Source organism: Erythrolamprus reginae, chromosome 13 (genome assembly GCF_031021105.1).
Source record: "Erythrolamprus reginae isolate rEryReg1 chromosome 13, rEryReg1.hap1, whole genome shotgun sequence".
Lineage (NCBI taxonomy): Eukaryota > Metazoa > Chordata > Lepidosauria > Squamata > Dipsadidae > Erythrolamprus > Erythrolamprus reginae.
In genome coordinates this window covers 14,837,769-14,853,639 of record NC_091962.1, presented here as the reverse complement: position 1 = coordinate 14,853,639, position 15,871 = coordinate 14,837,769, and the positions used below count along the sequence as shown (strand labels likewise).

General features: G+C 44.4%; 1 protein-coding gene across 1 annotated transcript; it reads right to left on the bottom strand.

Annotated features, from left to right (window-relative positions):
* Positions 1–285: 285 nt before the first annotated feature.
* Positions 286–7,953, bottom strand: LOC139175496 (neuronal acetylcholine receptor subunit alpha-7-like). Its single transcript, XM_070766620.1, has 9 exons — positions 7,774–7,953; positions 6,983–7,031; positions 6,767–6,896; positions 4,364–4,443; positions 3,891–4,058; positions 3,096–3,290; positions 2,243–2,329; positions 1,856–1,965; positions 286–804 (listed from the first exon to the last, which is right to left on the bottom strand). Exons 1-9 carry the CDS (start codon positions 7,951–7,953, stop codon positions 286–288), a joined length of 1,518 nt encoding a protein of 505 aa, XP_070622721.1.
* Positions 7,954–15,871: the final 7,918 nt, after the last annotated feature.

Here is a 15,871-nt window from a genome sequence, read left to right as displayed (position 1 = left end):
AAAGTTTGTATGATGTGGCGTTTGTAAGATGAGGTATCACTGTATTAAAGAAATATTGCTTTTTATTTTTCAGATACTGAAAAATGCACCCAGTGTCCAGATGATAAATATCCCAATGAGGACAGAGTCCAATGTATCCCCAAAGTTATAACCTTCCTGTCTTATGAAGAACATCTGGGCATCATCCTGGTCTCTTTTGCCCTACTGTTGTTCCTAAGCACAGCCAGCTGCTCTGTCCTCCTCCTGCCGGGGTTTGATCCTTCTCGACATTTTCAAGGACGACCATCAGAGGAAGTCGTTGGTGATGGCCTCTGCGAAGTTGGGAGCCGCCATGAGGATGGTGATGGAACAAATGATGTGGAAGAGGGCGAAGAGGACCAGGCAGAGTCGGTCGATGACGGCCCCGGCAAATCTCCACTGGTTGCAGGCGGCCCGAGACGCATCTCGGCTGCGGAAGTGTTGAGCGACGTATCTCAGCTCCTTCAGGATGGAGATCAGGTGAGGGTCCTCAGGGATGGAGGACGGAGGCTCCGGGGAGAAGAGGAAGGGACGGGGTATGTCAGGGGGCTTGGTGGTGGGGAAGGGGGCAGGAGCCACGGCGGCGATGGGGATCCCCGCGTAGACCAGGTGGCCGTTGGCGATGGGCCCAGCCGGACGGGTGGGCGGGCTGCTGCTCGCTCCGTCGCTGTTGTCTGAGCTGCAGCTCAGCAAGCTGGGGGCGCACGGGGGGCGCCGCTGGGGTTCTTCTCCCGGTTGGCGCATCCTCAAGAGCCAAGCGCCCCAGTTCAGCACCAGGACCTGGACCTGCGTGGAAGAAACCACTGGATGAGAGAAGGGGACCCCCAACTTTTCAGTGGTCTGTCTTGGAACGGAGCAAAGGAAGGGGAGACTTGTGGACTTCAATTCCCAGAATTCCCCGGCCAGCATGTCATAAACCATGCTGGCTGGGGGATTCTGGGAGTTGGAGTCCTCCTCTATTAAAGTAGGCTGGCTGGGGAATTCTGGGACTTGGAGTCCACTCCTTTTAAAGCATGCTGGCTGGGGATTCTGAGAGTTGGAGTCCTCTCCACTTAAGCATGCTGGCTGTGGGATTCTGGGAGTTGGAGTCCTCTCCACTTAAGCATGCTGGCTAAGGAATTCTGGGCGTTGAAGTCTTCCCCTCTTAAAGTGCCCAACACTGCTCTGGGCTGTGCCACATTTTGAGGGAAGCCTCCAATTCTCCTATAAGAATACGAACCTACTGTTTTTATTTTATTTTATTTTTAACACACCCAAACCAGAGAATTATAAAAATAATAAAAGAGCCAGTCAGGACAAAGAATCTGCCGTTCAAGTTAATGAAAGTGCATCATCTCCAGTGATTTCAAAAGTGCCACCTTATGGCAGCCCAGGGGCGAGATTCCCAAAGGGAGACCACCACCCATTCCCCAGCAGGCGGCAGAAATGGTTGGTTGGCAGAAAGTGGTGGAAAGTTCATATTTTTAGCCTGAAATGTTTTCAAGGAAGCTTCTGATTGATGGCGAGAACAAGGATAACGGTCAATCCGGTGTAGAAGTTGGGGATAAATCAACAGCTTGCCACACTATCTGCAGAAGGCCTGGTGTGGATGGGAACTTGGGTGGGGGGATTTTCAGGAGGGAGAAGATGCAGCTACAAAGTATTATTTAGAGGAGTTCAAGGACATCCTATATCCACCCACCTGGGCGGAAGCAGAAGGAGGACTTCCCATGCTGGCACAATCTGAGTGGGCAACATGACAAGTTTGTGGGTGGGGGGACAAGGGATGGGAAACTCAGATTCAGGGTTCCCATTGTAGGAACCCCCCCCCAAATCTGAAACAGGAGGCGGCACTCACCCATCTTGGCATGGAGCCTCCCTCGGGGTCATGGTGGTGGTACTGGAGGACAAAGACAGTGGTCATTACTGAGAGACCCACCATGCCCATGGTGGAGGCAAAATATTGCCCTGCAAAGAGAGAAGCAGATTGGAGAAATCCCGGAGTCATCTCACCTGGGCTTTTCAGTGTACATCTTTGACCAGTGTACATCTTTGACTATCCACAGAGGGCATTCCGCATTCTTGTAGAATAGTTAAAACAAATTTAAGCCTTTGATCAACACCCCCTTTAAAAACCCACACAAACTGGAGGTGACGCAGGTGCACCCCGGATTTGGGAGAGGGCGAAAGGACAGGAGGGGGAGTTACTCTTGTTTGAAATTGGATTCCCCTTTTCCAGTCTCACCTATTAGTGGCACCGAATCGGAGGTGGCTGGCATTATTTCGGCCACCAGCAACATAAAGACAGTAAGTGACAGCAGCACAGTGATGCCTGGAAAGAAAAGGGAGACCCCGAAAGGTTAGTGGCGGGGGACGGGGGTGTCCCATGGAGCCTAGAAGAAGGACCCCTGGGTCAGCCCCACCTGCCTCGGCCTTAGTCTTCCCAGTCTGCAAAATGGGGAGAGTTTTTTAGACTGACCTCCAAATCTGTTAGATCAGTTTTCAGCGCCCAAGGAAAGGGATTTTTTGTTTGTGTGCCCTTGTAGACCAATGGTGAGGAATTAATTATGACCCGTTTATGACTTGTGGACTTCAACTCCCAGAATTCCTCAGCTGGCCATGATTGGTCTCCAAATAGGGTAACTTTAAGACTTGTAGACTTCGACTCCCAGAATTCCTCAGCCAGCCATGTTTGGTCTCTAAACTGGGTGACTTTAAGACTTGTGGACTTCAACTCCCAGAATTCCTCAGCTGGCCATGTTTGGTCTCCAAACTGGGTGACTTTAAGACTTGTGGACTTCAACTCCCAGAATTCCTCAGCCGGCCATGTTTGGTCTCCAAACTGAGTAAATTGTAGACTTATGGACTTCAACTCCCAGAATTCCTCAACCAGCAGTGTTTGGCCATGCCGGCTCAGGAATTCTGGGAGTTGAAGTCCACAAGTCATAAAAGGGCCAGAGTTCACACTTTTGTCATAGGACTATCAGCGTCCTCGCTCTACAGAATTTGAAAATTTCGTCCATTGGTCAAACTCTTGCTCCCCCTCGCCCAACTGCGCACGACAACCTCGCCGCCTCCTTGGGCCCAAGAGTTTTTACCCAAAGAAATCTTCTCCCCTGAATCAGCAGGCAAGAGGAAGACCAAAAATGTCACGGCCGAGAGCAGCAAGCAAGGAACTAGCATGTTCAGGGCGTAGTACAACGTCCGTCGACGCATAACGACCACGAAGGTGACATCAAGGTAAGGCTCCCGACAACAGTCGTAGAAAACCCGGTTTTCACTGCCAGGGACCCCTGCAGGATGGAAGGATGGAGAGGAAGAGTCAAAGGGAAAGAGTCCCCCTCCTCCAGGGTCCTAGCCAGTGTTCCCTCTGATTTTTTGGGGGGGTGGGCGGAAAAGTATAGTGTCTGAGCGGCAGTCCCTTCGGGACTGGGCCGCACAGAAATAATAAATAAATAAATAAATAAATAAATAAACAAACAAACAAATAAAAAACCCACCCTGTTCTGCCTCCGAGAATTTCAAAATAAAATACTGCCCTGTGTGTCTATAACAGTGAGCTCATAATAGGGCAACTCTATCAATATCAAAATGCCACTTAAATAGTTGAGCTAGTTTCAAATTAGATTTTGATTTTCTTTCTCTCTTCCTTACTCCCATTCTTTTTCTTTCTCTTTTCCTGCCTCTCTTTTTTCTATCTGTTTCTCTCTCTTCCTCTCTCTCTCCTTCCCTCTCACTCTTTCCCTCTCGGCTTCTGGGCAGGTTTGGAAAACTCTGAGTTGGTGATGATTTTTAAGTGAGCGATTGCTCACTGCTCAGCTTAGAGGGAACTATGGTCCTCCTAGCAATGCCAAGGGGGACCTCAGGATTAGGAACGTCGGCTTCATTCTTACCCACAAGGTCCCACTCGCCGTTGGAGATGTAGCCCGACGTGTCGCTCTCCAGCATACGGAGGTCGAGCAGCCAGCCGTCGTGAGTCCAGGACCCGAATTTGAGGTCGCATTTTTGGGTGTCGAAGGGGAACCAACGGACGTCGATTCGACAGGTGCTTTTCAAGATCCCTGGAGCGGAAGGGGAGGAAGAAAAGTGGGACTCTCTCCCAAACTCCAACGCCTTTTTTAAGAAGTATTTTTGAAAGACAAAGCCACGCGGGAGCCTGCGTGTAAAATAAGACAGCCATCCTGCTCGGCAATTTGAACCCTACACAATATATATCGGAGTAGTCGAACAATTTTATTCCTTCCTTCCTTCCTTCCTTCCTTCCTTCCTTCCTTCCTTCCTTCCTTCCTTCCTTCCTTCCTTCCTTCCTTCCTTTTTTTTATGAACCAGAAAAGCAGATCTTATTTTTGCATCCTTCCCATCTCACCTGGAGGCAGCCACTGGCAGTAACCGCTGGAGTTGACCAAGACGTGAGTGTGGAGTGTAGAGTCAAATTCCTCATTGGCACTAAGAAAGAAAAATTAGAGAAGAATTAAAACTCTTTAACTAAAAAAAAAACCCAACAAGAAATGGGTGAGATCATCCAAGGACATGGGGTGAGGTATCATCAATATGCTGATGATATCCAGCTTTACATCTCCAAGCCCATGTACAGTCAACGAAGCAGTGGAAGTGATGTGTCGGTGCCTGGAGGCTGTTGGGGCCTGGATGGGTGTCAACAAACTCAAACTCAACCCAGACAAGACGGAGTGGCTGTGGGTCTTGCCTCCCAAGGACAATTCCATCTGTCCGTCCATTACCCTGGGGGGGAACTATTGACCCCCTCAGGGAGGATCCGCAACTTGGGCGTCCTCCTCGATCCACAGCTGACATTGGAACATCATCTTTCAGCTGTGGCGAGGGGGGCTTTTGCCCAGGTTCGCCTGGTGTACCAGTTGCGGCCCTATTTGGACCGGGAGTCACTGCTCACAGTCACTCATGCCCTCATCACCTCGAGGTTCGACTACTGTAATGCTCTCTACATGGGGCTACCTTTGAAAAGTGTTCGGAAACTTCAGATCGTGCAGAATGCAGCCGCGAGAGCCATTGTGAGGCTTCCTAGATTTGCCCACGTTTCTGCAACACTCCGCGGCCTTCACTGGCTGTGGATTGGTTCCCGGTCACAATTCAAAGTGTTGGTAATGACCTTTAAAGCCCTACATGCCATTTGGCCAGAATACATCTGGAACCGCCTTCTACCGCACGAATCCCAGCGGTCGATAAGGTCCCACAGAGTTGGCCTTCTCCGGGTCCCGTCGACCAAACAATGTCGTTTGGCGGGCCCCAGGGGAAGAGCCTTCTCTGTGGCGGCCCCGGCCCTCTGGAACCAACTCCCCCCAGAGATTAGAACGGCCTCCACCCTCCTTGTCTTTCGCAAATTACTTAAGACCCACCTTTGTCTCCAGGCATGGGGGAGTTAAGTTATCCTTTCCCCCTAGGCTACTACAAGTTATGCATGGTATGTTTGTGTGTATGTTTGGTTTTTTTATAATAAGGGTTTTTTAGTTGTTTTTATTAATTGGATTGTTCATGTTGTTTTACCAGTGTTGTTAACTGCCCCGAGTCTGCAGAGAGGGGCGGCATGCAAATCCAATAAATATAATATTATAATAATAATAATAATAATAATAATAATAATAATAATAATAATAATAATAATAAATATTTTAACTAAAAAGAATTATTTCAAAACTGGCCAAGAGGTTTTCGCAACTGCCGCCGGCTTTTTCCCTTACGCGAGATTTTTCATAACTGGTTTTGTATTAACTCTGGGTTTTGTATTAACTTCTGGGTCCTATTCTTTTTAATATATTTGTGAGTGACATAGGGGAAGGTTTGGTAGGGAAGGTTTGCCTATTTGCCGATGACTCTAAAGTGTGCAATAGGGTTGATATTCCTGGAGGCGTCTGTAATATGGTAAATGATTTAGCTTTACTAGATAAATGGTCAAAGCAATGGAAACTGCAGTTTAATGTTTCCAAATGTAAAATAATGCACTTGGGGAAAAGGAATCCTAAATCTGAGTATTGTATTGGCAGTTCAGTGTTGGCAAAAACTTCAGAAGAGAAGGATTTAGGGGTAGTGATTTCTGACAGTCTCAAAATGGGTGAACAGTGCAGTCAGGCGGTAGGGAAAGCAAGTAGGATGCTTGGCTGCATAGCTAGAGGTATAACAAGCAGGAAGAGGGAGATTATGATCCCACTATATAGAATGCTGGTGAGACCACATTTGGAATACTGTGTTCAGTTCTGGAGACCTCACCTACAAAAAGATATTGACAAAATTGAAGGGGTCCAAAGACGGGCTACAAGAATGGTGGAAGGTCTTAAGCATAAAACGTATCAGGAAAGACTTCATGGACTCCATCTGTATAGTCTGGAGGACAGAAGGGAAAGGGGGGACATGATCGAAACATTTAAATATATTAAAGGGTTAAATAAGGTCCAGGAGGGAAGTGTTTTTAATAGGAAAGTGAACACAAGAACAAGGGGACACAATCTGAAGTTAGTTGGGGGAAAGATCAAAAGCAACATGAGAAAATATTATTTTACTGAAAGAGTAGTAGATCCTTGGAACAAACTTCCAGCAGACGTGGTAGATAAATCCACAGTAACTGAATTTAAACATGCCTGGGATAAACATATATCCATCCTAAGATAAAATACAGAAAATAGTATAAGGGCAGACTAGATGGACCATTCTATGGACAGACTTCTATGTTTCTATGTTTCTAACTCCAGGGACCCCCCAAGTCGTCCCCCTACGCTCGATTTTTGTAGCCCTGCCTTACCTGTTGTACAGAAGAATGTCAGGTTTCCACACCTGCTCGGCTGAGAAACGTAACGTTTTCACTCCGGGATATTCAGATTCGTTCCATCGCAAATAGTGATCGTACCAGTATTTAAAAAAAGAAAAACAGACTGTGTTTTGCAAGGCGCCTAATTTCGGGGTGCCCTTTCCCTTTTATCCTCCTTCAATTATAGCCATAGAGGTAGATATTTAAAACGTACCATCTGCAGCCAGACGTTGGTGATGAGGACTTGGTTCTTCTCATCCTGTGCAGGCAACAGGAAAATAAAAATAAGGTTTCTTAAAAAGCCACACACTCTTTAAAAATTGAAAAATCCATCTTAGCCACAGGCAATTTTGTTTAAAAATAAGGCAAATCCTCAATGTACGACCGATTTAAAGTTACAACCTGTTATGTCTGGCCAGATCAATTATTAGATCAAGCAAGGAATCTGTCCGTTGCAATCTCGGCTATTCATTAAAGTCTCGGGCATAAAGTCAACTCCAAAATAGTTTTCCTTGATGACGTCTCTACTTAACTATGATTCACTCTGAATTGGCAGGAAGCCCGGGAATCAAGATTTGCTTTTCTTAATCTGTATTTCCCACAAACAGTCCAAAAGTAGATTTGATTCAGCCGTCTCTCACAATTGAAGTTGACTTCCACACTTGCTGTCACGAGGCTTGCCCTTATATAGCCGAAAGGCGTGACCAAGTGTTCTATAGATCTATCCACACAAAGGCCTGTTCAGCCACTTCTGCCTTCTGACACTTCTGCATACTCTGGCGTCGAGAAGAAGCTCTTCCCCTTCTGAGTTACTCATGGGCACCTCTGGAGGTGCAACAGTTGGCTTTCAGCCTCTAATCCCACATCAGACTCGGGTGCCAAATACCCTGGCCTAGGATACCAACCCACACCCGTCTCTCAATGCTCAGAATCAGCTGCTCAGGATGTAGGCGGAGCCACCAAAGAGGTGTCCATGTTTGGCGTTCATCTCCAGGACTTACCAGATCCATGATCTGCATAAGGCTGAGGGTGAAGTGGACAGTGATGGCTTGGGTATCATTGCTGACGGGTCTTTCCAGGGGAATGTAGTCTTCCATCAGGTCCTTCAGCAGTTGGCGCTGGTGGAGGCCTCCTTCGGAGTCTGCAAACCAAGAGTTGGACGTGAATGTTGAGGAAAACATCAAGATCCAGAATTCGGGGAGATTTTTTTTTCATAGAAACACAGAAGATTGACGGCAGAAAAAGACTTTGTCTGCCCTTATACTATTTCCTGTATTTTATCTTAGGATGGATCTATGTTTATCCCAGGCATATTTACATTCAGTCACTGTGGATTGACCAACCAAGTCTGCTGGAAGTTTGTTCCAAGCATTTACTCCTCTTTCAGTCAAATATTTTCTCACGTCGCTTCTGATCTTTCTCCCAACTGACCTCAGATTGTGGCCCCTGGTTCTTGGGTTCATTTTCCTATTGAAAACACTTCCCTCCTTTTCGATCGTGTCCCCCCTTTTCCTCCAGACTAGACAGAGGGAGTTCATGAAGTCTTTCCTAATAAGTTTTATGCGTAAGACCTTCCACCATTTTTGTAGCCCATCTTTGGACCCGTTCCATTTGATCCATCACTTTTTGTAGGTGAGGTCTCCAGAACTGGATACAAAGAAGCAAGCTGGAATTAAGGAGGAATTTCCTGATGGTTAGGACAAATTAACCAGTGGGACAGCTTGCCACCAGAAGCTGTGGGCGCTCCAACACTGCAGGTTTTCAAGAAGAGACTGGACAGCCATTCTGAGATGGTTTGGGTCTCCTACTTGAGCAGGGGGTGGGCTAGAAGACCTCCAAGGTCCCTTCCAGCATTATTATCATACAACCTGATCTTTCCACCCTAAAGCTTCTGCCCCCAGATTTTAAATCCCCCCAACCCAAAGATTTGCCCCCCACCCCATGCAAATGGCAGCGCAGGAGAGTCCGAAAACTCACATGGCTCCACAACTCTGCTGCTTCAAATCTGATCTCGAATGGAAGAGGGGAGGAAAAGGGGGGGTGAGGAGAAGGTGCCCCCCCTCTTGGGGGAAGTCTCCAGCCCCTCCCCACACACACCATCCTTCCCCATTCAGCAAAGCGGCAACGCAACATGCAAAAAAAAATTGCACTCCACCGGCAGTAAAGATGGTTGTGTCGTCTTTCGTGCCCGCAAAGCAAAACACACCGCACACACAAACGCACCAACAGGCAGAGTGTGGCAAAATAGAACACATATACAAACACACAAACCGCGAGAGACACAAACACACACACGAATGAGATGGTTGTTCTGCAGAACAGCCAGCAAAGCCAAAAACGATACCGCCGAGAAGTAGTTTCCCGTTTTCAAGCTGGACCAGAATTTTTTCCCTTCCTTTGGCGTCTCTGAAAACCGGGCAGCCTTCAAAGCAGGGGGTCCAAATTCATAAGGTTGTGTGTGTGTGTGTGTGTGTGTGTGTGTATCAACCCCCCCTTTCCCAAACCCCCCACCTCAAAGCCTTTGGAGGCCACCCACCTGCTCCTATGCCGGGAGACCGTGGACAGGACAGGTGGGTGGACGGAGAGGGAGAGAGGAAGGAAGGAAGGAAGGAAGGAAGAAGAGGAAGGAAGGAAAACAGGAATGGAGGAAAGGTAGGAGGGAGGGAGAAAGGAAAGAATAAAAGAAATGAAGGAAGGGAGAAGAACAAGAGGGAGGAAGGAAGGAACCTTCGGTTTTCATCACATTGAAAATTCATAGGGGGAAGAAGTGAAGGAAGGAAGGAAGGAAAATAAGAATGGAGGAAGGGTAGAAAGGCAGAAGAAAGGAAAGAATAAAGGAAGGAAAGAAGGAAGAACAAGAGGGAAGGAAGGAAAACAAGAATGGAGGAGGGAGGAAGGAAAGAAAGTAGGAAGGAAGGAAGGAAGGAAGGAAGGAAGGAAGGAAGGAAGGGCCTTACCTGGGAAGAGAAGGAAGAAGGAGGCGAAGACGAGGAGGTGAGCAGAAAATTCCGTATTCATGTTGGTTTGGGGGGGAAGGGGAAAAAAAAGGGATTTAAATTCCCCGGAATCTTTCCTCCTCCCTTCCTGCTTTTTGCCGGAATCCGAAGGAGAAGAAAGAAGCGACGTTCTGCAGCTTAGCAAAGACAGCAAAGCAGGGCTTCATTTAGGAAAGGAGGAGGAGAGAGGGAGGGAAGGAAGGAAGGAAAGAAGGAGGGAAAGAAAGAAAGAAAAGGGGGGGAGGGAGAACCTGCACTCTGGCCACCCTCCGTCCCTTTTACAGGGGGGCCTGAAGCCTTTCTCTCTCTCTCCCCCCCTCCACTCTCTTCGGAAGAGCCCTCCTCCCCATTTCCAAGGAACACTCCCCTCCCAGGAATGAGAAAAGGGGGTGGGTGGGTTTGGATAGAAGGGGCCCGGAGGCTCCACAGGCAGCCAAGATGGAGAGGCTGCAACCAGCCAGCCTGGAGGAGGAGGAGGAGGCTGGGAAAGACCGGCCAGGCTGTGGTCCCAGCGGGAAGCTCCTCCAAGCCCAGCAGGGCCCCAGAGGTCATCCAGTCTAGCCCCTCTGGAATTAGAAGGCCACCTGGAATGAAGATGCTGGGGTCATGCAGGCGCCTTGCTAACCCACCCCTCTTCTTTCTTCTCCCCTTTCTCTCTCTCTCCTTTCTTCTCTCTTTTCCTCTCTTTATCTCCTCTCACTCTCCTCTTTCTTCTTTCTCTTCTCTTCCCTCCCCTCTTTCTCTCTCCTGTCTCTTTCTCTCTCTCCTTTTTATGCCAAATCCAACTCAATGGAAGAAGTTCCAAAATTCATTTTTTTAATAAGAAAGGATGAATTTGCACAGATTCCCCCTGGGGTTTTTTCCCCGGCTGCTTCCACCGCAGTGGTTTAAGAGTTTTCCAAACCAAGCCCTGGTTTTCAGTCACAGCTGCAGTTGCTGGAGGGGACATTTGGGCTTCCTTGGTTTCCCCCCCCCCCACCCTGCATGGCATAAGGATCCCCCACGGGCGTGAAAGCATCCGTCGGAAGTAGAGTCTGGACACAGGAAGGGGGGGGGGATGTCCAGCAGGCAAAAATCCCATTTAATGGAAATTCATCCAGGCTTGCTGTTCTGGCCCCGAAACCTGAAACCTCACGGCTGCTTGAGCAAATTTGCACAACAGTGTGTGTGTTTGTGTAAGAGAGAGAGACCGACAGACAGATCTGTCTGCCTACCTTCATAGATAGATATGATAGACAGATGAGATGATAGAGACATAGAGACTAGATATAGACAGACACAGAGATAAATGTAGGTAGGTAGGTAGATATAGATAGATGGATGATAGGCAGGCAGACTAGATATAGATACAGAGATAGGTAGATAGGTAGAGACAGATGTAGATGGAAGATAGATAGATGATAGATAGATAGATAGATAGGATTAGATAGATAGACAGACAGGTACAGACATAGAGATTAGATATAGACACAGATATAGGTAGGTAGGTAGGTAGACACAGATGGATGATAGGTACAGGCAGACAGACATAGAGACAACGTATAGACAGAGATAGATAAAAGATAGAGACTAGATATAGAGAAGCAAAGACAGATATATAAACGATATAGGTAGACAGATATATAGATAGGTGGATGGTAGATATCAAAATTAGATAGAGACAGAGATAAATGATATAGGTAGGTAGGTAGATAGATAATAGAGATAGATGATAGACCTTTGCCGCCAGGCATGGGGGAACTGAGATACACTTCCCTCTAGGCCTTTACAATTTTATGCATGGTATGTCTGTATGTATGATTGGTTTATATATAATGGGTTTTTAACTGTTTTTAGTATTGGATTTTGTTATATACTGTTTTATTGCTGTTGTTAGCCGCCCTGAGTCTGCGGAGAGGGGCGGCATACAAATCCAATAAATAAATAAATAAATAAATAAATAAATAAATAAATATAGACAGACAGACAAATTAGGTAGGTAGGTAAGTAGACAGACAGACAGAGATATAGATAGATGGGTGGGTGGATGATAGATGATATATAGACTATAGAGAGAGACACAGACAGATGAGAGATTAGATTATATGGATGGATGGATATAATGAAGATAGATGAAAGATGATAGACAGTTATATGATATACAGTGTTCCCTCGATTTTCCTGGGTTCAAACTTCGCAAAAAGTCTATACCACGGTTTTTCAAAAATATTAATTAAAAAATACTTTGTGGTTTTCCCCCCCATACCACGGTTTTTCCCGCCCGATGATGTCATATGTCATCGCCAAACTTTCATCCACCGTTAATAATTTTTTTAAAAAATAAACTTTAATAAATAAACATGGCGAGTAAATGGTTGTTAAGGGAATGGGAAATTGCAATTTAGGGGTTTAAAGTGTTAAGGGAAGGCTTGTGATACTGTTCATAGCCAAAAATAGTGTATTTACTTCCGCATTTCTACTTCGTGGAAATTCAACTTTCGCGGGCAGTCTCAGAACGCATCCCCCGCAAAAATCGAGGGAACACTATAGAGAAATATATACATACATACACACACATACGTCAAAAGTGAACTAAATGAAGACGGGGCCCATTTCATCGAATAAATCAATTTATTTAAAAGAATATGTTACAATTAATTGTACTAATTGATTCTTACCAAACTTTTTTTGTTGTTGTTGTTTCAGAGGAGCTTCGCTCTAAAGATGAAGAATGCCCTGCGTCCTGCCCTCCCACCCCCAACCCGCCCTCCCACCCCCCAAAAAAATGTTCTCCGAGCCCTTTCTTCCTCCTTCGCAAGGATATTCCTTCTTCACATCCTAAAAAAATCGCAAACGGAAAAGAAACGCCGAGGAGTATGCAGTGAAAACATTACAATTAGAAGTCTGTCAAATAAATTAAAACAGTGAGAGACACACACACACACACACGGAAAGCACCAGGAAACCCAGAGCTTAAATATATATATATATATAAATATAAATATATTTATATATATATATATTGACCCGAACCAAGGATATTTAAAAGAAAAAAATTGAGGGACATGGAAACCTTTATTTTTTTTCAACCTATATAATCTTTGGATAACAGACGGGGACGTTTGAAACAAACTCACAATCCTGTAACAGAAAAGAATCAAAAATATATTTTTATAAAAGAGCAAACCAGCGGTGGGTGGGAAAAAACACTTTGCAACAAAATGCTGGGGTCTTTTTTTTTTTTTAATTGTTGCATCCCAATTGAGAAAAGGGGTAAGGGACACGTGCGCAATTTGCCTAGAAACGGGGGTCACTTTTGCAACTCGAAACCAAAACGCAGGTTTTGATGCAGAAAACAAAACACTTTGCAAGCAGTTTTGTTACCCAGCTGAGAGTTGTGGGTCCCTCCCCACAAACACACCTACACAACTCCCTTGGGACGCCCTCCCATCCTGATGGTTTATACGTCAGACCAGCATCCCTAAGCCACCTTTCCCCAAATCCTTGGTTAAGAACAAGGGAGGCAACGTATCGCCAAGGTATATTGCTTCCCTAAATTTAAATTATTTAAAATCTACTAAATTTAAATTTTAAACGCGGCCAAATTTGTATTCCGGGCTGCCCGATTGGCGCTTAGAAATTAGGGTGTCCGCTTTTTCTCTTTCTTGCTGGTGGCTTCGGGATAAAGCAAGGGGCTAGTCCTCAAGGAGGTGGGCCTTTCCAAGCACCATCCTAAGCGCTGACCAAACGCCCAGAAGGATCTTTGCGTGGTTTTTAGTGCAATCGGAAGCATCGAGGGCACACGGTTACTATTACTCCATTGTCCCACCTGTGAAAATCGACTTTTTTTTCTTTAAGGTAAGTGGGGGCCACCTTTAGTTTTGCCCGACGCTGAAAAACCACGTTCTTCAAATGATGTAACCACTAGGCTCAATGGTCTCCGCTGGACATTTTGTGGTTAGCAACTGGCTAACCAGCCCTCGCTCCCAAGCAATGAAATTAGCGAGGGGGGGCTTTTTAGCTGGGTGTGTGTGTATGTATGTGTGTGTATATATATACATACACACACACACACAAAAAAAACATTTAACACACACACATATATATATTTGCAGGTGCAGAGCAAAACTCCAGTGCCTTGTGAGACGATTGCAACATCTACTTTGAATTTTAAACAGTTTTCAATTGTGGGGGATTTTTTTCTTTCCTACTGCGTTTTTATTTTTGCAAAATTTTCATTTTTTATTTTATTTAAAAAAACACGGTTCAAATTGTGTTTTGGGCCTCAGCGTGAGCTCCGGTGTTGGAAAGAACAGAAACTGTTTATTAGCCCCTCGGATGTAACAGCCTCAATATGGAAAAAAAAAATTATATTTATATATATATAAATATAATATATGGGTTGGGCCTAGAGGCAAAAAGGAGCTGTGATGGCCCCTTAATATACCAGGGTGACACAACATAAAAAAACAAAAAGGAAAAACAAAAAACCCCAAAAAAACATTACACCAGGGTGACACTACATAAAAAAACAAAAAAGGAAAAACAAAAAAACCCAAAAAAACATTACACCAGGGTGACACTACATAAAAAAACAAAAAGGAAAAACAAAAAAAACCCAAAAAACATAACATACACCAGGGTGACACTACATAAAAAAACAAAAAGGAAAACCCAAAAAACATAACATACACCAGGGTGACACTACATAAAAAAACAAAAAGGAAAAACAAAAAAGAACCAAAAAACAACATACACCAGGATGACACTACATAAAAAAACAAAAAGGAAAAACAAAAAAACCCCAAAAAACATAACACACCAGGGTGACACTACATAAAAAAACAAAAAGGAAAAACAAAAAAACCAAAAAACATAACATACACCAGGGTGACACTACATAAAAAAACAAAAAGGAAAAACAAAAAAAAACCAAAAAACATAACATACACCAGGGTGACACTACATAAAAAAACAAAAAGGAAAAACAAAAAAACCAAAAAACATAACATACACCAGGGTGACACTACATAAAAAAACAAAAAGGAAAAACAAAAAAAAACCAAAAAACATAACATACACCAGGGTGACACTACATAAAAAAACAAAAAGGAAAAACAAAAAAACCAAAAAACATAACATACACCAGGGTGACACTACATAAAAAAACAAAAAGGAAAAACAAAAAAAAAACCAAAAAACATAACACACCAGGGTGACACTACATAAAAAAACAAAAAGGAAAAACAAAAAAACCAAAAAACATAACATACACCAGGGTGACACTACATAAAAAAACAAAAAGGAAAAACAAAAAAAAACCAAAAAACATAACATACACCAGGGTGACACTACATAAAAAAACAAAAAGGAAAAACAAAAAAACCAAAAAACATAACATACACCAGGGTGACACTACATAAAAAAACAAAAAGGAAAAACAAAAAAAAACCAAAAAACATAACATACACCAGGGTGACACTACATAAAAAAACAAAAAGGAAAAACCCCAAAAAACATAACATACACCAGGGTGACACTAAATAAAAAAACAAAAAGGAAAAACAAAACCCAAAAAACATAACATACACCAGGGTGACACTACATAAAAAAACAAAAAGGAAAAACAAAAAAGAACCAAAAAACAACATACACCAGGGTGACACTACATAAAAAAACAAAAAGGAAAAACAAAAAAAACAAATCATACCAGGGTATGGCTAGCTGATGAGGCCAAAACAAGGCCGAAATGGTGCCATCCTAGTCTCCCTGAATTTTAAAATTTCAGCAAAAAACATGGGATATATATATATGTGTGTGTATATAGACGGGCATGATAGGTTTGTCTCTCATATATATATTTTTCTTTACATACATACATACATACATATTTCAGACACTGCAAACGGATGTGTGGGTCTCCATCCAAGTTGTTAAAAAACAAAAAACTGGGGGGGGGGAAATTGGCGCTGCCTTAACTTTCAAACAACGTGTGACTCTGAAAATGGCTCCCCCTCCCCAAAATTAAAAAATTGTGTGCGCCACAAACTTATTCTGGATTATGGTGGTCTCCCTGCCCTCCCTTCCCCCCACATACCCCCTGTTGAACAGGACATTCATGAAT